Source organism: Temnothorax americanus, unplaced genomic scaffold, assembly GCF_048541705.1.
Source record: "Temnothorax americanus isolate GAGA-0224 unplaced genomic scaffold, ASM4854170v1 Scaffold41, whole genome shotgun sequence".
Taxonomy (NCBI): domain Eukaryota; kingdom Metazoa; phylum Arthropoda; class Insecta; order Hymenoptera; family Formicidae; genus Temnothorax; species Temnothorax americanus.
The window spans coordinates 326,653-349,962 of record NW_027509559.1 but is presented as its reverse complement, the minus strand read 5'-3'; the positions used below and the strand labels follow the sequence as shown (position 1 = coordinate 349,962).

Sequence of the window (23,310 nt, the reverse complement as noted above, 5' to 3'; positions counted from 1 at the left end):
TAATAGGCGCAACACATTATACTTTTTTCCTTCAATTTTCATTTGCTAAAGAAAAAACATTTTGTTTGTAGCTACTAATATTTTATAATGAATCGAAATATTCTTTATTTATAGAACATTGTGGACAACCTTACGCATCAGTTAAGTCCTGTAAAGGATCCCGAGAAATTGCTGCAAGACATGGACGTAAATCGTTTGAGAGCTGTGATATACAGAGATGTTGTAAGTATGCGATATTTCATAACAACGATAAAATGAAATTATCATGTTATACATAAGACAGAAAGATTAATTAAGTCACGTATACGTTAATTTCAGGAAGAAACCAAGCAGGCACAGTTTCTGTCCCTTGCTATAGTTTACTTCATCTCTGTATTGATGGTCTCCAAATATCGCGACATATTGGAACCGCCAATATCGCAGCGCCCACCAAGTCCAGTGCAAACAATACAGACAAATGGTGCCGGTCTCAGGCCAGGTAGCCCTTCAGGTGAGATCCTCGTGTCTTACTGGCATCACTAACACTAATGCAAAAGATAATCTGTGTAAATATTGATACACAAGATTCACTAAAGATAAATTTACTTTTAATTAATATACAATGAGAGTAATTAAATATGATCTTACAATTTACGAATGATTACAAGATAGCATTACAGCAACTTTACATAGTTATTGTTTTTGCCATAGTTTCTACAAATTGTCTATTACTGGGTATGCACTCTGCAAAGAACTTATAAATTAGAAATTAGAAATTATGAAAAAGATAATACAAAGAATAATATAATAATATGCTATTCCATGTCGATAACATGGTGTGCTTTTATTTAAAAAATTTATCAATTATTTGATATTTATAATTGTGTTTATTAGATGATCGTCTATTATCATAGACAAAATTATTGAGAAATTATATTTAATTTTCATGTTATTATGATTTGCACGTTGAATACTTATTTGCGTAACAATTCCCTGAAAAATAATTAAATTTAAAGAATTCTTCTGTTTACTCAAAACTCTTATGTGTCAGATATGTATTCTCTTATCTTTAATTTTAAAAATTATAATATATAAATGAATTTAATTCAATTCGTAAAATAATTGATAATTAATTTCCGATGCTACAGCATGACTGCAGCTATATAAATGTATGGAAAAGAAATTTACATACAATATATATCATGTAAGAGATATTTTATCTGCTTACTGTTTGGACAGAATTAAATTTATATCTTTCTCGAAATTTTAATTAATTAAAATGATTATGCAATTTTTTAAGCTTCGAACAGTGGATTAACTGGCTAAAAGTTTTCTGTCATAATAATGTTAATGAATGAAATATGATGAATGTCTTAAATAGCATATATGTACAGATATGTAGCTAATGTGTTCAACACTGTGCACCAAACGATGTAGCTGCAACTAAGACAACAGCACATGACACCAAGTAGAACGCATGTGTTATTGCACTGTATGAAGTAAACATTTTATATGTATCTGACAATGAGAGTTTTGATGTTTGCCGAATGTGTTTGCACTTTTTTTGCGTTACGAATATACTTATGCCATTATATCGTTGTTGTATTCTCTTGGATGTGGAACTTCTTTATATGGAAAATTGAAAAAGAAAAATATTTTTATGATATCTTTATAATTGTTGCTATACGATTAATAGTTGAATGTTTAACAAATTAAGAAATTTTGGGAAATAAGTTCTTTTAGAATGTTATACTCTACGCGGTTGTTACATATTACAAGTGATGTGATATAAAACTTGAAATTTGTGAACAATACATTATTATTTTTTATCATTATATTAATCTTTCTTTGTTAAAATTTATAGTATGTTACACATCAGAAATAAAAATTATTAATTACAAATTATTTACGATTTATAAAGTAATACATATTTAAAGTGATAAACTGTTATTTACTGAATTTCACTCTATTAATGTTAATTAAACTTAATATTAATTCTTTTAAATATATTTTTTTGTGATCTTTAAATGTATACACAACAAAAAGCAAGTTTTCTCTAATAATTAAATGTTTATATATTTTTATATTGGAATCTTGTAATATATTTTTATGCCACTCTTTGACATTCTAATTCTTTTCTAAAAACATTAAAACTACATTTTAAATTATATCGTGATTATTTTTGAATTTTTAAGATAAAAAATTGTATATGTATTTCGCTGCGTATATAGATAATTTTTTGCGAGAATGTTGATAATTTGCTATGGCATAATTTCCGAAATGAGAGCTTCAAAATGAGCAGACATTGATCATACTGCTTGTTCGTGATTTTATTAAACGAATGCATAGAGTGAAGGACAGTATCACAAAAAAATACGCTATGGATCGCGTGTGACTGAAGTGATATAGCGCACGACCGGATAACGTGGTAACGTGGTAAATGTGGTTCCTCGGCAGATGGGAATGGAGGTGGAGGAGGTCGGCCCTTATTTCCACAGTGGTCTCACCACGTGTACCCACAGTTCCTCCCGGGATCTCACCCTAACGCCAATGCAAATGTCAATGCCAATGCCAACCATCACATCAACCAGCACCATCACCAGCACCCGCTACCGGCTGCCAGGCACTCTAATCGCCAGCCACCCTCTAACTATTACCTCCCGAATCACCACAACAATCACTACAATCATCATCCAAATAATCATAACTATCATCGTCATCATCACTATCATCATCACAATAACAACAACCACCACCATACGCTTCAAAAGCATATCGATCAGCCCCGAAATCTCTGTCATAGAAACTCCGGTGTCGGTCTGCAAGGTAACTCGAAAACCTGAAAGTTGTTTCACGGAATGCCCGAGTTCTTTTGGCCTGATTTATTGCGCATTACTCTTGTTTGTCCATTATCTTGCAAACTGCACGACGCTTGTCAAATGACGATGCGTAATTTTCTCGATGTTTTCTTGATGTTGTATACCAACGCAACCGATCTTTTTCTGCATTACAAAATTCATTTTTTTTAATTATCTTAAAAGAATATACATTTTACAACAAGCTAAAAATCTAAAAAGAAATTCATTTATTTAATTGACATGTTAATTTTTTTCTTTATTCCTCTTGCGATCATTTACACATATTAAATATCCAATCTGATTATTTTTTGTTTACTTTTATTATATTGTCATTTAAACTCGAACTTTTATTATAATTATAGTATTTAATTAATATTTTTCTAGTAGATTCGCACTCTCTGCATGCCGTACACAAAGCAGCCACTTTGAACTTGCAGCATATTGTCCCGCAAAAAATGAACTTAATCATCGTCTTATTCTACAGCATGTGGAATATGTATTTCCATTGTGATAAAATGCAGCTACAATATTTTATTGATAAAAATTAAGACATGCATGAGTATGACGAAGATATTACCCCCTAGAAGTCAATGCGATGGGTCACATAAACGAAATATGCCTATAATTATTCGACAAATAATTTACTATTATTGAACGAAATACAATTGTCCCTGAATTTGACTTTTTGTCCATTTAATTTGTATATTTTTATTATTATATATGTAACTTATACATCGATTATGTAATATTCAAATACATATAATTCGAATCTTACATATACAATATGAATTACATATATATTATTTATTTTTTATAATTACCCGTTATATATATATCACTTGTTATTGCACATTATTCTTGTTTGTCCAATTTGCAAATTGCACGATGTTTGTCAATATCAACGATATTGACACATATTGACGAATCCACGCACAATTTTTTCGATGTTTTTTTGATGTTGTATCAACGCAACCAATCCTTATCCTATAATTACATTACCCGATAAATATAATTCAATATTTAAGAAACACTAGCTATTCTGAAAATTAAGATAAACATTCTCTAACATTAAATCCATACTATTAAGCGTTAAATCTATACATATCAAGAATTAATTGAGTACAATAAAAGCTTGTGTTTCTTATGATTAAGACAATTGAAAAATAATGCCTGTTGTGTGCCTATGATTTATTTTGCAGCAGTTTTGCGCAACCTTTTATATAATACAAACAAAGAAGAATGTTCTGTGTTTCGTTTTCAATGTACCTACATGGATGTGACAATCTGATGTTACACATTTTTTACATTGTTAATCTGCGAATTACAAGACAATATTAATGATCATTTTACACACCATGTACAAATGAAATCTTTCAATTAAATAAAATCGTTAAACGCATGTGTATGAATATCAATTGGCTTAATTAGCAAAGAGATAATCTTCATATTTCTCAATTTCTCATACCACATCTTAATCACGTGTTCTCAGGTAGCGGAGGTATAATGAGTCAATCGGGCTCTCAGGATGATGGCGAGTATGAAGTCATCATCGTCGACGAAAACAATTCTTCGATTTTGGCCGATCACGACGTCACATCGTCCGGTCCGCCGTCGACCAAGGTAAGTTGACTTTGTTTGAAAAGTTGCATATCTCCGAAACTTCGATACTGATCTGAAAAGAGCAACGGACACTTGTCCCCTACCGAACAAATTCGAAAGAAGTGAACACACCGAGAATAATTATAAATCTCAGGTAAAAGTTTTGCAAAGTCCGTCACGTATGAAACGCAATCTGATAGTGACAACATAGTTTGATTATTTGGTATAAAAACGAGATGGTTTTATACGAAGTTATAACAATTTTCTATACTTGAGATTGCATGCATTTCGATAGATCGAGAACGTATAGACACGGAGATTTGATGTTTCAATCTGTCGCTTTGTACAACTCTACGTAGCGAGTATACGATACATATATATGCGGGTCTTTCTAAACAAATTCAACTCCGTTTTCTTCTAATACTGTCCTGAGTACCTTTCTCTTTATGCTCGATGGTTTCAAATGATATTCACAGCAGCGAAACTTTAGCACTCTTCCATAACGCACGATCTTATGGGGTATTCACGCAGTAATGACCAGATACTTGTGCTATACCGCACAATGCTTTGCACTGATTTATTACGTGTGTTGTTCGTCGTGCGATGACGACTTATAAAGTTTTTACTTCAAAACATTAAGTATATACTTTGTAATTACGATAGACCGATTCACAGATAGCTATATACATTAGATTTACACATATTAAGACTTGACAAGGTAAATTTACATTCATCCATGAATGTTTATCATACATTAGTTAGCACAATTCTACGATTATAACGTATTTTTTATTAACTATTCAGCCCCTATTGTGTGATTCTTAGGTGTAGTACTCGTTAGCTAATTCTCCTGATACAATTACGTGATTTCGAGACCTGCCGTAGTTGATGATCTCTTGTAATGCCCAGCATGTAGTGTTCACTTATCGATTGATGTCTTGCATCTACGTAGTCCCAGCGTAACGACCGTTAGCTCAATTTGTGATCTCTCCGTAACTATATCTCTCGCACGTAAAATCTATATCTCATAAACGGATTCTGTAAAAATCGGCGCATCACCAGAGCGAACCCCCAAAATCAGCCCGCGAAGTTCCGACACGTAATCGCATCTCCGAAAGTCAAGCCATTGTATCTATCTGTAATTCTATGCGAGCATGCGATACTCTGACTCTCGAATTTTTCTCATTGTTAACTTCCTCTGCTTGCATTGCTATGCGTACTAACTACTGGTTCTGAAGGGAGGTCACAGTGGTGTACCTCGGCCGCGGACTATTCTCGAGGATTACACCTCATCAGAACCAACGCTTGGCACTTCTACAAGGTCCGAACCACTGCCACGAAATCTGCAGGTAAAACTTAATTCGAGTACAGATCCGGATGTGTGGAGGAGCTCGTTGACGGGAGCTCGATTCCCGAATTATGTCGCCGCGACCGGTTCGCGTTTTGGGTCGCGATCAGAGAAATGTGTTTTTAATTTGTTTTAAATTTCTCACTTCGTGAAAGAATGCGAGAGGAATACGCAACGTGCGATAATGCCCATTTGACGGGTGCAAGAAAGAGAGAGCGATATAACATCTTGATTCAAATCCTTCTCGACGCTTATGTAATGTTGTTATAATGTAAAAATAGCGGTCCTTACATGCGTATAATTTGGGTCTTATTATAGAATTAACAAGTTTGCTAACGAGGCTTGAATATATGAGAAGCTTGGTTCTTTCTTTCTATAATATATTAGTTGATTGCGTATAGTAGTGGTGTACTACCGATTGCATGTAATGAAGTAAGTACATGGCACGCGAGAGTATATCATGAAGTGTGATTGTATGAAATTATCCTATGAAATGTTTCTGCAATAAAATCTAGCTATATATAAACTTTCATTAGTAAATTACTTTAGCATCGTAGTGACATTCTTAGGCCTGTGGAAATACATCTGAATAGTTTTACATAATAATTAACGACTGTTAAAAGGAATTTCTTGTTAATCCAAAATTCAGCAGTACAAAAAAAATAAAATCTTAAATGCTACCACTTACATGCCGGTTAGAAAAAATAATTTATTTTATTATAAAAATATATAAATTTCCGTTTCACATATAAAATGCCCTAATATTTTTCTAACAATTTATGATCGATTTTAATGATGACAAAATCCAATGTTTAATTCCTCCCTTTATTTTGATTGACTTTCTCCCAGAGCAATGACTCCAGTGAGGAGACAGTACATCGTAGCAATATCACCGCGGACCCAAGTCCTTCCGAAGTTACTACAGACAATGAAAACAAGCATAATTCATCCGAAGAAGCCTGGACAGACGTAAACCTTAATGAAGACGGTGATACGATGCCTATTACAAATCCAAGAGAAGACCCGCGAAACATTCACAATATTGCACACTCGCGCGGTAAGAGTCAAGTCAACTGGTGGCACTGTCACTTAATTGTGACTGATAAACAATCTTATTGAGAAAAATCTTTATCAATCTGATATATGTAAAACGAGAAACGTATTCTGAAACACGCAGGCGACATGCAAGACAGCGAGGGCAACGTTCTGGAACAAGAAATGCTGGGCAACACCGAACGCGGGGAGAAACCGTCGGCGGAAATCTCCGTGGTGAGGGTACCCGATCGGTTAGTGGTAACCGCAGCATCCCCGAGGGCCGACGAATTGCCGATCAAAGGTCTGGTCGATCATTTACCTGTACCGACACCTTCCCGCGAGGCTTCTCTCACGCAAAAGCTGGAAATGGCTTTGGGTTCGGTTTGCCCTCTCCTTCGAGAGATCATGGTGGACTTTGCTCCCTTCCTGTCCAAAACACTCGTTGGCTCCCATGGTCAAGAATTGTTAATGGAAGGAAAAGGTACGAGCTGCAAGGGTACGTCGAACGTACGATCATTCTGTGTTCGGTGTGTGCATGTTGCATATGAATCTGTGTAAGAAAACATTTATTACGAGCAAACCAAGAAAAATTCTCTCTTCGAATATTATTTGATGATTTTAGAACAGTCTCTCTATAAATTGCACTATAAATACATCGTGGTTTTATTATGTATACGCGCTTATAAAATGAGATGTAAAAGGAAATCACGACTCACACATTCCACATTTTACGCGCGCGCGCGATATGATATAGAATGTCTGAAGCTCGATAAATAAAAAGGATATATTTCACGTTAGACTTTACTACACGGAGAACAGTCGTAGCATGGTCTATGTTTTCCAAGCGATGTCGAGATATATCACGCCCACGGATAAAAAAGAATCATAAAGAATTAAGAAACTAAAATTCAGTTAGTTTCATGTAGGCACAACATTTTCCGACGTGATAAACAAAATTATTCTTTGTATTTATTTGTTATCTCTTCGTATTTTATTGCGATAAGATATTTATTGCGAATATACCGTCAGCATTTTATATAAGCGCGTTTTATTTTTTGTTCCCTTATATTTTTATTGATTGTTTAACGTAATAAATACTTTCATTAACATAACTTTTTTTCTAAATGTTGTATATATTATCACGTCAATAAATTTATTATCTTATTCGTAAACGCGTATCTAACAAACAAAACGTTTGTGATTAACAATTCCGAAATCGATGTAAGTATTATGGGCGCTTTAAAAGATAAAATAGCGATCATAAAAATAAGAATTCAACAATGTTGTTCGTGTAAAGCTGTAAAATATTTAAAATTGCATATTTAGATATGCTTGCGTGATAAATAAAAATTTAGAGTCTATTTAAATGGGCATACTTGGCGGGACTTTCGTCACTTTTATGGTCTTTGGTATTTCACACCGGGTATTCAAATTAGTTGCTTTATGATTTCGCTTTAGGAAGATGGCCAGCGTATTCCGAGTAATCGCTCACCATTAGTATTCAGCATGCGTGTAGAGACCGCGATGATTCTCGCAGATTTTATATTCAAGGAACGTGGCGTTTGAGATGGTCTTGCAACGTATCGATGTACTTTATTTTTAACAATATCCGCGATACACTGTGAGCATTCCTTGTAAAACACGACATTGTTCGTTTCTTCCGTTCTCTCTCTCTCTCTCTCTCTCTGTCAGTCATTGTTATTCACCGTTTATCGTATTCGTTCGTTTAACGATCCTCCGTTTGTAATTTTTCAGGTTTAACTACATTTAAGAACAGCAACTCTGTTGTGGAATTGGTTATGCTCCTCTGCTCTCAGGAATGGCAAAACTCCTTGCAAAAGCATGCGGGTCTCGCTTTCATCGAGCTCATTAACGAGGGAAGGTAAGACGTTTATTATACGGTCTAGAACGCGCGCAAACAAAACGAAATCAAAACATTCTCGTTTCCCTTCATGAAAATGCTTCTTTGCGTTACCCAGGTTGCTATCTCACGCGATGAAGGATCACATAGTAAGAGTCGCAAACGAGGCAGAGTTCATTTTAAACAGGATGAGAGCGGATGACGTGCTGAAGCATGCTGACTTTGAGGTATTGCGTGCATTTCTTCCGGCGATTTCATTGCTCTGTAAATAGAACCGGCCAGTTTTTGTCACGTTTGGAACGTTTTCGCGAGTCATCTAATACTGATACGATAATATCCCAGCTCACAAATATACCGTTCGATATTTTTAATTAAGAAAATACATTAATATAACAGATGTTTTTTTTCTGATATTTAGTCACAATGCGCACAGACATTACTGGACCGGCGGGAAGAAGAACGTATGTGCGATCATCTAATCACCGCGGCACGAAGACGCGACAATGTTATTGCTAGCAGACTGCTGGAGAAAGTCCGAAATATCTTGTCCAACAAACATGGTGCATGGGGATACATGGATCCAATGGCTGCAAAGTGAGTGCAAACGCAATCACTTTAATTTGGCTCCATATCCCATAATAAATAAATTGTATTTAATATTCTATTTATCATCGCTGTGTTTACAGATTGGCCGAATACTGGAAGCTGGATGCTTGGGAGGATGATGCACGTAGACGCAAGCGTTTCGTGCACAATCCACTAGGCTCGAGCCACCCCGAGGCTACTCTCAAGGCGGCTCTAGAACACGGTGCACCCGAGGATGCGATACTTCAAGCGCGTGAAGAGTTTCACGCGCATCTCGCAGCCTCGCGTGCACACCAACAGCAATTGCAGTCAACGGATCTTATGGATGACAGTGAATTGCTGTCGGACGACAGAGATCTTGACAACGACTTGACAGGTTGGTCGGCGTTCCGTTGCGGGATAAACGAGACGCGACATTTTAATGGATATTACAGGCCACGTAAACCGGTTTTATTTTCGTCAATTCCGCGCCGCAATTTTGTTGAGTTCGTTATTTTAAGTATCGGTCGTCAATTGTTATTTGTTATTTTAATTTTCGCGCTTAATTTCCAATTTCTATGCACTGTACACTGTACATTACAGAAATAGCGTGCTACCGATAATTTGTAGTATGCACGAGTTTAAAGTAAAACGAGAAGGATTCATTCACGTTTTTATAGTTAAATAAAAAGAATTACAGGCAGTATATTATTATTATTATTATTATTTTATTGCGTTGCTGTTTACACGCACGCAGCCTGATTATTAATGTTTTTATCAGGTCCGGTGAACATTAGCACGAAAGGCAAATTAATTGCACCCAGTATCGTGGCGCCCGGCATCATTTCCGTTACATCTACAGAGCTGTATTTCGAGGTGGATGAGGATGATCCGGAGTTCAAGAAAATCGACGGCGAGGTGAGTACTTAGAGTAAAATACGCGTGGAAGGACACGTGATAAAAAGACACATTATTGAATATGCGTCTCTGTCACGATTATGCGTTTTTATATAATCTTCGATAATTAGTTGCTTTATCTGTTCTTTCTCCATTAAGATAGAATATATGTATTTGGGACATTCGCGGTGTTATCTATTTGAAATGTAGTCGCTAGTTGTCTTGGCGATAAAACTGTTTTTCAATGAAAAGCCCGAGTCGAGAAAGTTATATTTAGTCGACTAAAGTTATATTTATACACTAAAACTTTTACGAAGTTAAAGAAGCTAAATTTAAAGCCTATATTTAAATAATGTAGGTTAAACATAATAAGGTCGACTAAGCATTCGATACGATCGAAGCACTAATTTCGTAACGCGTTTATTTACATTATTTTGCAGTTACATGTTCCATTATTTTTTCTAATTTCTCTCTTATTGTTTCTTTCAATTCGTTTTTATCGTCTATCGTCTAAACGCATCTTTATCAGCGCGTGTATTAACACTGCGGCTACAGCTTAAAAATGTGGGCGGTAATAGCGACGCCCATTATTTACATATTAAATGTTTGGGGTAATATTTTATGCTGCCCTCTCTTAAACTGACGAACGCGAGAGCCTAAGGTAGCCGCTCATAACGAAGAGTATCAATCATTTCGGCCGTCGTAGAATTTGAATAAGTGTGCGTCGTAAATGATGAGACGTGGCGAAAGCTTCCACGGCACCGCTGGTGGAGGCAGATTCGGGTTAGAATTAGTTCGGACGTGTCCCTGTCTATCAGTGTCCATAAGGCACTCTACATTCGTGAAGCTTACACAATCAAAGAAAAAAAAGAAGAAAAAAACGGAGGGAAAGCCGAGAAGAAGTCGAGAGAGAGAAAGAGAGACAACGTGCGAGAAAGGCGAACTGGAAGAACTAGAAGGACGATTATCATATATCGGTCGTAGATCTTGCGTTTGTATAACTAGGGAATAAAACAAACAGAAAAGGGCCCCATGGGGTCGACCGATCTTCAGGGTCGGCAATTATGAGCCCCCCGCGGGGACCGGTATCTGCTTGCCCACTCTTCCGTCTCTCTCTTTCTCGCTATCTTCCATCGCCTCGCCACGCACTAACTACGCATCGGTGGCATAGGTGAGCAAGCTTCTCACAGGAATGCATTGAAACTACCGCATTTTCCCACCTAGTCAATGAAACGTCGCAGTGAAGTTGTGTATCTAACGACGTGTCGCTCAAGTAAAATTCATAGAACCTACGTCTTGATGGCGTGATATATCGATAATTATACGTAATTTTACTCGACAAACCTGATCTTATAAATAATAATTAGCGTTTTTCCTTATTAAATTCATAAATTGCTGCACTATAATAACAAAAATTTTCCATATGAATTCATATCAGGTATTTCTTATCGATACCGTGGGATCAGTCTTTTTTAACGCTTACCGGCATCTCTCGTTAACTAATAAATAAAATGTATTCAGTGTCCTCCGCGCGAGAGGCTCTCGCAGTAATCGCTCGCCGACGATCGTATCTCTGTGTTTCTCGGGGGTATGCCCAAGGATTTCGCAGTGTCCACCTGTCGTCCCCGTTATATCTCGGCCGACGGACTTGCCCGTGAATAGGACGTACGAACTCATTCGGGCTCTCTTAATTGGAATTCTTTTTAAAAAGGAACGCTGAGCGCACCTGGAAGCGAGGAGGGAAAAAGCGCGAGAAGGAGAGAAAGACGGGCAGACAGATAGAAGCAGAGAAGAAGGAAGCTGAGACGAAGATAGCAAGGAGAGAAAGAGAACAAGAGTGAAAGAGAGAGCGAGAGAGAGAGAGAGAGAGAGAGAGAGAGAGAGAGAGAGAGAAGGAGCGAAAGAGTGAGAGAGAGACCGGTCGTTCACGATCGAGACACGCTCATTAGTCGAGGATGTCCCGAGGGTAGGCGGGAGGCTTCGTCGAATTCGTAGGCGATGGATCACTCGATAGTCGAGCCGAGACTTAAGCGATCGTAATGCGCGGCCGCAGAAGAGGATGCACCCAGGAGTGGCCCCAGGGAGGGACTGCATATCGGGCCGCGCGCCGCTGCACCCTTTTGTGCGTATCTCCTCACGAGCCTCCTCCACGCTCCACGCCGATTGCGCCGATTCCTCCCTTCTTCCTCCTCCGCCTTTTATAATGGCCCAGGCAAACGTATTTATCGTGATTTATCGTTTACACGGGTCTCTCCTTTCTCTCCCGCCCCACCGTTCCTCTTCTCTCTTTCTCTCTCTTTCTTTTTCTCTTTCTCTTTTTCTCTCTTTCTCTGTTCGTCCCGCAACGTCGTACGTTAAAGATAGAGGATGCACACCGTGCGATTACGTCGAGAATGAATTATTGATAGTCCGCACGAAGCATTAATATCTAAAACAAATAATCAACGGTATGGCGAATGTACTTTTCGTCCCTAATATTCGATGAAGAACCTGTGCTCCTCGTCTGCAGTTTAAATACTGAATATGTAAGATTTATGTGTCACATAATTGTGCATGATGATATTGATGATGTGTAATAACGACGCGCTGTCATCGCGATTTGCATACGCTGAAAATTGAGTCGCAACTTGGGTTATTCTTAGAGACAGCAAAACGAAGTAAAGTCGTAAAATAATAATAATCGATTTTCTGCGTTTCTTATTAGCATTCATCGTACGAGTTCGGAAGCTATAGCGCATATTCTATTTGTAAGATGTAAACATAATATATATTCGAATAATACACGATGAAAAGTCGACATCGCGTTTAAAGTGTAAATACGTGTTATTAAATAATTAACACGCCGTGCGATAATCTTCAAAAAATTAAGCGTTAATTTTTGCTTTTACACGTCTTTCTATATCTTTTGGGTTTGCATTTCGGAGGAGAAAAAGCAGATCGGCTTTCAATAAACTTAACTGTTGCTGCAGCTTCGAGAGGGTAGGTCACCCGGGACATTAAACTCTGCCGCGTCGCGGTGGATCGAGCGACTCACATTTTTATGGAAACCTGCTCTGTGGCGCCTAAAGTTCCCCTTCCCGCGGTATAGTTATCGCAGACACACGCTGCGAATATCCCCGTGGGATGCCCGTGCTGTGCGTGAAAAAGAAAGAGAGAAAGAGGGAGAAAGAGACACAGTGTGGAAATGAGAGAAAGAGGGCCGAGGGATACCAACCGGACAGGTGGTCCGTGCCATACGTTGGTGCTCATTCGCGACGAAGATACCATTAACGAGGGATATAGCGCCGCGAAAAATCCGAGACATCGAGCCGTTTATCAACGGTCGCAAATAGAAACTGCCTCGTAGATCATGCGATGCCGGAGATTTCCAGGTTCGTAGTTAGAGGTATCGCTGCGACTCGCTTCGCGCTCGCGATTATTAATATCGTCGTATTACTCAAACGTAAAATACACAATTTGGCGAACGATTGCGTAACCGATACGGATATCTCTCTGTGAGATAACGATACGAAAGAACTTTCCGTTTCGCGTTTGTAATATAAACAACTAAACGAGAATGACGGGAGGGCGGACTGTGACCGAGCACCGAATTAATGTTATGCGATTACGGTCCTTCTTAGGCGATGCATATGCATGACATCGGTGTAATATAGTGCGAGTGACGTTATAACAATGCGACTGTAATTATTCCGCGCCCCGCATCGCGGTACCCCTCGTGTGCTGGCATTACAAAGATTGTCCACCTCGCTTTAACCACCGGCCGCTGAACGCGCGACCGTATCTCATCGCAATTATTCCACCGCATCTTCCTTGTGTCTCGCGATATGTAAACGCGTGTCGATAAATAATAAAGCCTGTCAGCTACTTTTGCGGTCAGATTGCCGTGCAGCCGGTGTCTTCTTCGTCTTCGATAAAGAGACTTTTCCTCTCCCGTGCGCGCGATGCGTCCGTGCTCGCCCTTTGAATTATGCGTCGTGAATTCCGGAATAATAACTCTCGTCGAGTTTGATGAATAAGCGTATAACTCTCGATCGGATCTAATACCTTCTGCCCGCGTATATATCACTGCCATTATTATTAATAAAAACGGCACGGTCTCGAGAGGGAATAATTATTCTTCCAACAGTTTCATTGCGCGTTTTCTGCCAAAGGGGGAATCAAGGTGCTCGGGGATCAAGGTGCGCGAGCGCATATCGATGCGAATTTGCATATCCCGCATAATTTAATCGATCCACGATTTCGATGGGACTCGACGGTTGTCGAGATGACCAGGTAGCCAATGACCAGGGGGCAGTTTGTGCGAAAAGGATGCAGTTAGTTTGGTAAACATCCATCAATTCGTGGGCAGGGCAGCGCGAGGCAGAGGAGACGGGGCAGAACCTGAAGAGCAGGCAAGCTGGAAGGAGCAGGCGGGTTCATTCTCAACAAGGCAGGGGTAATCACTGCTATTAGTGCGGACATTACTCCGGTGGTCCGCCAATCTCCGTAACACTCCATCATATCGGTGCCCGAAGGCTCTTCAGTGGTGTAGAAAATGGATTTTCCTGCGGACTTCAATCGCGCTATACGTTTTGCACCCGCGTAAAATACTTTTAACCGGAAAAAAATGCCTCTATCCAAAAATAGCTCTTCGATAGCTACAATCGATCACTGTTGGCAACTGGCACTTTCTGCTTATATCTTAATCGTAATTTTCGCGATTACAATTATTTATCTCGCTTCTATCATTCCTCAAGTTCAAACTAATACGTATATATCTCATACGTATATTTTTTAATCGACTACGCGCTTTAACAAACTATACGGAAGTCGAAACGTGTCATTCTAATCTATAAGTGCCAACGACAAACGATCATCCGAAGTCTTCTTTAGCTGTATAGCAAACGGTCTTTCTCGCGGTGCCGGTCTTCCTTCGGCGGTCGTTATATAGGCGTGACGACCGATTATCCTCGAAAGGAATGACGATGGATATCATAGGCAACTGTCTCGTGCCACATCAGTTCTGTCAGCAACTGCAGGTAGGCGGAAAGCTTGTGGGTGTATCCGTTCTGTAGATACGCGAACCCAGTACGGTGTTAAGAGGTTGCTCCAAGGTATTCATATGTACAGCGTGTCTCGAATGCAATGCTCCGCTCTTAAATAGCAGCTTCTTCTATCAAGTTTCAATCTACAATGCGCCGTTCGTATATCCGGTGCATAATCGTATAAAAGCGTAAATCGCCTGTCTACCATTACGGTACTGCTGTTTCACATTCCACGCATTTTTTTCTGAGATACACCCTATATATGCATATGCATATATGAAAGATACGATGTGTATCATGGGATGTTGCTACAATGTTAGACGTTGATTAAAAACGGCGCAATTTAGGCAGCCGCGTTATGACTAAGAATGAAGCTATAATTACCGGCTTTGGCAACATTGATGCAACGTAGTGGAAATATATTGTACTGGTTCCCTCCTTTTTCGGAGAATCATGTTACAACATTATTTTTTTCGGCGTATTAAAGCCTTGCAACATTATTTCATCGAAAACAAACGTACTAAAATTTTACGTTGCGCGTAATTTAATCGCGAATAGGACCGTACCATCAATGATGACCGTCCGTATCTTCTTCTTGCTGTTCTCCAAGAGTCCGCGGGTTCTCTCGTTGCCCTATTCGTACGCACCTGGAGGAGAACTAGTCGCTGGCAATATAGGCGGAGCGAGGCTGGATCCGATTCAGAGTGTGACGGATGGCGCCCACCTGTGGATTCATTCACTAATCTGCTCGCTAAGCAAACAGCCCGAACACACCCCGTCATTATCGCTGACGGCGTAAGTAGCGCCCGATCTCGTCCTTACCTGATATTTATTATGCCTTCTCGGATCCCCTCCCTTCCTTCCGCCACTCTATCTCACTCTCTTTCCTCTTCCCGCTTCTCGCCGGTAACAGGGCACACGGATCGAACACCGTGCCTATTTTCGCGTCACCCTTTCGCCACCATTGATTTTCGGGCTCTACGGGTGCACGTTACCCCGCAATTATCGATGGCGCCTGGTGCCGCGTATCGGTGGCCGCGTGTGCCATCTGGATACGTGACTGGAATGGAATTTCAGGGCTATACGCGTTGTACCAAATAGCTTTTGGTTCCGCGTAAACGTGCGTGTACGGGTGAATGTGAAAGCGGCATCGTCTATCGATCGTTTCGCGATACATGCGCGTCACGTTCTCTCCTCACAGTTTCTCTGCGAACAATAATCTATAGTATCTTAAAATGTGTCTGGATGCGGTACAATGTTTATAAGATTTTTGCAAAATAATGGACTTGTACGAAGAAAGTCACAGATAATAAGAATTATTAAGCTTTAATCGTACCAGTTTACCGTCAATACAATTATACACATAACTCCAAGAGAACTTTAAATAACGCAAATTTAACGATCAGGATTCTTTCGCGGGAGAAAAATAAAATGATCATAATTAACAAGTTGCTAATAATCCACATAATTTCGCGGAAGAAAAGTAAAATAACCATATAAAAAACAAATCGCGAGAGTGTTCCGCGCTTTACAACACGGAAGAAACATGTCTTCTAATGCGACACCGCATTGTAAATTTTAACGATCATCGTGCGGCAATCTCCGGTGCAGGAAGAAAATACAATTTCTTACTCGCGCGGTCTCCATACGCGCCATTAAAAGCGTATCAGTGGCAGATAGATTTAAACGGACGATTTTCTCATCGCGGGATATCTAATTATTCCTATCTCTATTACCGGGACTCGCGCGCGGCGCGTCTCGTTACAACAGCGCGGAATGATAAAAAAAAAACGAGCGGGTGCACGCAAGTGCGGCGCGACGCACGGCGGTATCGTGGATGTGTGCGCGTGCAAACGAGCCGCGAGATAAGGGAAAACCACATACCCGAAGCCGTACCTTTCCCGCCTTTTCTGCCATTAATCACCAAGTCTCGCGCGCGGACGCACGGCGGGGGCCCCTCGAGGCGCATTTTCAAGCGCATTTGCAAAACGAGCCGCGACTCTCTACGACGAATCGATTAATATTAATGAAACCGCCGTGACAACGAGCGCGCAAATCACCAGGAGATAAACGCGCGCGGGCTGCGTATTATTCGCATAATATCAATGCCGTGCGTTGCTGTGCGAAGCGCGGTTTCGCGCACGTGCGTCCGCGGCTCACTCGAAGCCGATCAACATGGGCGATGGACGATGCTGCTTGCGCGCGAGGAAGTTGAAAGCGGGAGAAAGAGAGACGAGTTATCCTGGACGAGCTGGTCGTACCGATTCATCGAATCGTCGATTTGCGCTTCGTTGACCGTGTGACGATGTCGCGCTGTCCCAGATCGGACGGATAAATCTGCAGAAAAAGACGCGAACGCGTGCGAATTCTCTACCGAACCCCGCGTGTGTCGCGCGATGCGTGGAACATATTCAATTCTAAACGTTTTCCGCTGCACATTTTACCGAGGGTGCGTTCCACTTAAAGTAGTTCGATGATGAACAACTTTTGCCAAAAGTGATAGGTTTTATTTTTCATATCGAAAAAAGGAACTCTCCTGAATCGATTAAGCCCAGAAAAAAGATAATTCACCGTCCCGTTCTCAAGATATTTAATTTTAAAATTAGGTGATTTTAATTATTTTAACAGTCTAATAGGAAAAGAGGTTATTTTCCTATGAATATAACACGAGTTTGCGAAAAATCTTTTGCCAAAAATGTCTGAACAATATATATCGATGGAAAGAGGACACTGTGAGGAAGCTTATAGTTGAAGATGAACACGATCCACCGTACAGTTTTTTTTTAATTAATAATTAAAGTTAAAAACTAGTCAAGCGACGCGTTAACACACACTTTATTTAATCTATTTCAGGCAAAATATTATTCTACAACGTAAAAATTATTTATTAAATAATCTCTTTACGTCGCGTTACGAAGCTTTGCGATGCGTTATTCTATTTTTTTATAATCATAAAAATAAAAAAATTATAAACATTGTTTTGACTTCGGCCTTTCATCATCGAACTACCTTAACGCTCGCAACGCTCGTGGAATCATTTCATCCTTGTTGTTCATTAAATGTTAAACAAGGACGAAATGATGCTCGCAAGCGTTGTGAGCGTTAAGTGGAACGCACCCCGAGATACCTCTTGGACCGTTTCGTGAAATATTCGACCGATAAGCGTACGAGATAATCCGCACGCTTGAAATAATCTTGATTTGGTTATTATCACCGTCCGATGGAACGTAGACGCGGATGGAGCGTGAAATCGGTGTTGCGCATCCGGTTTCGTCTTTGGAGGCGTTGCTCGACGGAGCGTGTAATTTGTTGCTCTCGCGGAGGCAGATCTTATTTCTCAATTATGCAAAAATGGGGCCGCGCGCTACACGAGAAGGGATCGATAATAACGAGACAAAATAGCACGCCGCGCGTCTATTCGTCGACGCGCCGCGATAGTTGATGCGCAACGTGTCAACCTGTTGTCGTCCCGGTATTTCCTCGTTAAATCTAATCCGAAAGAGACGAAGGTGTTTTCGAAGGGTACTCGTTAGCCCCGATCTATCGTAACGAGCGGAGCGGAGCGAAAACCGGAGATCCCGACTTCTCGATGTCATCTCGGAAGAGCTGATGAAAATTAATGATCGCACGCCGGTCGTGTGCCCGCGTCGAAGATTTTAAAATAAAAGTAAAGCAAAACAATATTAGGGGGGGGGGGCCTCGCACGCCGATCGCTCGTTTCCGAACAATTTTTATTGTCCCATTAATCATGCGCAAAACTGATGACGTTGGGAATAGGCGCGTCAGCTGTCTCACACGATTTTCATTCACGGCGTCCGATACTTGTCGATTCGTGTGCGGCAAATCTGCGCCGCGCAAAAAGAAGGAGAAACGTTTAGGAGGCTAGTTATCGGCGAGCAAGAGATGGGACGTGCGGATAGGCAGGAAACGCGGGAATGTTACTGACCCGGCAGAGCGAGCTGGTAGTTAAAACTGTACGCATCCCATAATTTAGCGATTATTTTGACAAGGGTATGATCTCCTGACAGGTTGTTGGCCTTATGGCTACGCTCTGAAATATAGCTATTTAAATGGGCACTTTTAGGGGTCCCGTAACAAAATACATACTTTCGAAGGAATTGCTGAGCCGCATGAAAAGTGATATATATATATAAATATTTATTCCATTCACTTAAAGGACCTTTATTTTCGAGAGAATTACAAATATTGTAGCGAAGAAATGTCGCGTATACCTATAACCAAGTTGGTTGATTCCTAAATGCATGTAACCTGATGAGTTAGCCGTTGATCGAGAGACGTGCCAAGCGCCTCGCGCACGGTTACATACGGCGATATAGCTATATACATACAATTACCGATAATTCACGAGCGTGCGTGAAGTAATTTATAAACTATTGCATGCGTTTCGCAAACAATTCCGTGTGGATAATGACACGGTTGATTACAGTCGCGTGACCAGAGGCAGGGAGTGAGAAAACGGACTACGGAATGCAAACCATTACCCTAAGCGCAATTCATAATTTTGCAAATACACAGAGATGAATAGGCGAGTCTCCGTGAGCATCCTTATTCTCTTACCTGATCGGAGGCAATATTATTCCTTTGGTATAACACCGAGATTAAGGCGTTCTCATTCACCTCTATATACGCAGTCCGCATTATATCTGTCCCTATATGAATCGAACAATAAGAACGAGAGAGGAGAGATAAGCGCGATACGCGTCGATGCGTCGAAGAATGGCGCGATCGTTACGCTTTTGCCTTCGATTAATTCTCGTTACCCCGGATTATTCGCGCGCGACCGGTGGCTGATGTCGCCTTAAAGCGGCGATCGCGAATTAGTATTTGATACGCGTAAATCATACGATTATGCACGCAACGAGGTACAGACGGTAAACAGGTATTCCCACAAAGAAACGCTGCTTAGCAGTCATAAGGACGCTGTGAGATATATACCGTTATGGAGGTTGTAGAATTTCGAGATACCAACGTCATTTAGTGCAGAACGGTGTAAACGCGTGGTAGAGCGAGAGTTTTGTTGGACTTTGCCGGAGATGCCGGTTACGAGAGAGGTTGGCCTCTCGTCTCCTCTCGGCAACGATTATCCGGTTGTTAGCCGGCCGCACGAATCGATGGAAGGGGGACGCTGATGTTCTCCGAGCCCGCTTTCGGCACGCTGTCATGCAACATGCAAAATCAGTTTTTCTTCGGCCATGAGTCAATTTACTGCAATAGTCGAACCTACGCCTCAGTTTATTTACAGAATATCTTCTTTTTATTATATATATATATATATATATATATATATATATATATATAGCTGCGTTGACTCCTTCTTCTCTTTCTTTCGCTCTACCCTTCTTTTGAACGGCACGGACTACATTTATTTTAGTCAATTTTTTTATTTAATTTATTTTGTACAATTTTTTTGTTCTAAATACTAATAAAGAAATATTTAAAAACAACACGCTATGTCGTCGTGTTGTACATCTTGCTTTTGCGGTGACAGATTGCGTTTTGCGTTGCTGCAGGTAGGTAATCTGTAGATCCGCGGGTTGCCGCGGCATCTTTATTCATGCAAATCGAACCACGTTGTTACAATGTTTGCTTTTAATAGTATTTGAAGGAGCGGTATATAATACCACACCGCGCGAGCAGATCTCCATCCGTGAATACACAAGTACCTTCCTCGAGAGTGAAGGTGCGTGCGTGGAGAAGAAGGGAGGTCCGCCCGCGGCTGGAGGCGCGACGTACGTTGAGTTATGGCGCAGGTTAATTATACAAAACATTCAATTATACCTCCCCACGAAACTCACACGGGCCCAGCTCCGTCCGCACGAACGCACACCGACTACGCGTACCCCAAAATCTTATCCGGCCGGGTTTTGGACGACGTTATAGATTCGCAAAAGTCGAGCCGGCTGCTCGACCCGGATCGGATCTCGATTGCTCGACCCCGCTACTTCACGTGCACGCTCGATGAGCTCGTTGAACTCAGTAACTCACCACCTAACAAGCGTATAGCGTATACCTCCCAAGTGGCAGACGCAAAATCGCTTTCCCACTTCTTGCTCACGTGTCGTCAAAATAGAACAGGTATACTATAGTCCAGTCAAATTAGACATTTGAGCTCGGAAGTGAAGCGGTATCAATGAAACCTTTTTAGGGTTGTTGGGGGGATGTAGAAGAGCTTATTTCTGAGTTGTCGGGCTAATCGGACCGATGGGTTTTTAAGGGGGGGAGGGGGAATAAAAAATTTCGTTTTTTCGCAATAACTCGGCGAATTTTGACCGTACATGATTTACTAACCTCTCATTTTGTAGCTCTTTTAAAGCCCTACAATTCATTTCCTGAAGACCCTAACTTAAAATCAATATTTGTCGAGTTCTAGCGAGTCCCGAGCGTACTCGACTCGACACGCGCCGTCGCATGGCCGATCGTCGCCGCGCCGGCGGCGGCGCGCCGCCGCGATGACGATCGGCCACGCGTTAAAAGCGCGACTTTCAGAGGCTTACCTGGGCTAAATTTTTAACGAATCTGAACGACTGACCCCTCGTTTTGTAGGTCTCTTTAAGCCCTACAACTTTGTCAGTGGCGGCACATTTCTATCTATTAATGGAAACGAGATAAACGCAAAAAACCGCGACAAAATACATTTTTTCCCACTTTCACCGGCTAGAACTCGACAAATATTGATTTTAAGTTAGGGTCTTTATGAAATGAATTGTAGGGCTTTAAAAGAGCTACAAAATGAAAGGTTAGTAAATTATGTACGGTCAAAATTCGCCGAGTTATTTCGAAAAAACGAAATTTTTCATTTCCCCTCCCTCCTTAAAAACCCATCGGTCCGATTAACCCGACAACTCAGAAATAAGCTCTTCTACATCTCCCCAACAACCCTAAAAAGGTTTCATTGATACCGCTTCACTTTCGAGCAAAAGCCTTTTTTTTGTCTAATTTGACTGAACTATACCGAAGAAAAGCGTGGTGGCCTATCTCGTTCCGCGGTCATCTCGAGAACCGATCTCGCCGAGCCGGCGAATTCTGTCGCGACCGGGGAGAACGTGTCGCTGTGGTTACGTGTAGTTTATCGATTGATCCCGTCTCGAAGGGTACCATTTATCACGACCGGTAGATCCTCGGGATACCTTAAAACAAAAGCCATGGAAGAGCGGGATGTCTTCCAGCGGCGAGGAGGAGAACGGCGGCGAGGAGAGGCGCGCGAGAGGCAAAGTGGCGGTGGACCGACGTGGTTGCCGGGCCCCAACGTGGCGTGGGGCCCCACGATGAGCCGGGCACCGGCGGTGTGCGGCGTAGGGGGACTCATAACGCAGAGATTTTACGCGCCGGCGCCGGCGCCCCCCGCGGTCTCAGACGCCGCGACTATAATGCCGAAACTGAACGAACGCATGGCGAACGACGGACGGAGAGTATCTCCGGGACTATCACTGGCGCCCCCCGAGGGCCCGTCTTTCCCTCCGACATTTAGAAATGTTTTTATCGATATGTTTGTTACATAATGTGTGCGTGTATATGTGTTTGGATCATGGGATTTTATTTTTGATTGCGTTATTTGATCGTACGAATTCAACTTTGTCGTAACAGTATACTATTGCTAATTTAAATAAGATTAATAATGCCGATAAGATTAATAATGATCAATATCTGTGATAAATTCGATTCTTTATTACAGATCAAAAGAGAAAGAAAAAGAGAGAGAAAGAGGTGATCATATGCTATATATACTTATTAATGGAAGAAAATAAGTGATTTTACAAATCCTTTCTTAATTTTTGTTTCTTGCTTTCTGGTTTTTGTTATTTAAAATAAAACGCTGTCCTGAATTATTACTGACGCGGCTTGTCCCCCTCATCGACAATTCTGTACCGATCACACAGCGTGTTCGGTTGTCATATATCTATCGATCGTGCATAACGGTCTGGAGAAATCGTGTTTAAAAATGATCGCGGTCGATCATTAATTATTCGGTTTTATTAATAGCGTACGCGAGCAATATCATTGTACGAATTGGCGATACGACTGGTTCTCTTGGTTTTACACGCTTGATTTATTCCTCGACCTTGAACTTTCGTGTCATGGTAAATCGAAAGAAAACTGTCCGGCATAAGTTTGGTCGTTGTTGCC

General features: G+C 40.8%; 1 protein-coding gene across 15 annotated transcripts in view; it reads left to right on the top strand.

The window, feature by feature from the left end:
• Rg (A kinase anchor protein rugose) overlaps positions 1 to 23,310 on the top strand; it is a 317,510-nt gene that overhangs the window by 239,572 nt on the left and 54,628 nt on the right. For 7 of the 15 annotated variants that reach the window (XM_077416084.1, XM_077416081.1, XM_077416080.1 and 4 more), the window contains 12 exons: positions 115 to 222; positions 319 to 490; positions 2,437 to 2,805; positions 4,327 to 4,457; positions 5,675 to 5,785; positions 6,634 to 6,841; positions 6,962 to 7,315; positions 8,575 to 8,701; positions 8,799 to 8,907; positions 9,099 to 9,274; positions 9,367 to 9,641; positions 10,026 to 10,162. In XM_077416084.1, coding sequence (XP_077272210.1) covers positions 115 to 222; positions 319 to 490; positions 2,437 to 2,805; positions 4,327 to 4,457; positions 5,675 to 5,785; positions 6,634 to 6,841; positions 6,962 to 7,315; positions 8,575 to 8,701; positions 8,799 to 8,907; positions 9,099 to 9,274; positions 9,367 to 9,641; positions 10,026 to 10,162 — 2,277 coding nt within the window. The remainder of the gene's footprint in view (positions 1 to 114; positions 223 to 318; positions 491 to 2,436; positions 2,806 to 4,326; positions 4,458 to 5,674; positions 5,786 to 6,633; positions 6,842 to 6,961; positions 7,316 to 8,574; positions 8,702 to 8,798; positions 8,908 to 9,098; positions 9,275 to 9,366; positions 9,642 to 10,025; positions 10,163 to 23,310) is intronic. The other 8 variants (XM_077416089.1, XM_077416088.1, XM_077416087.1 and 5 more) reach the window with 3 other exon arrangements.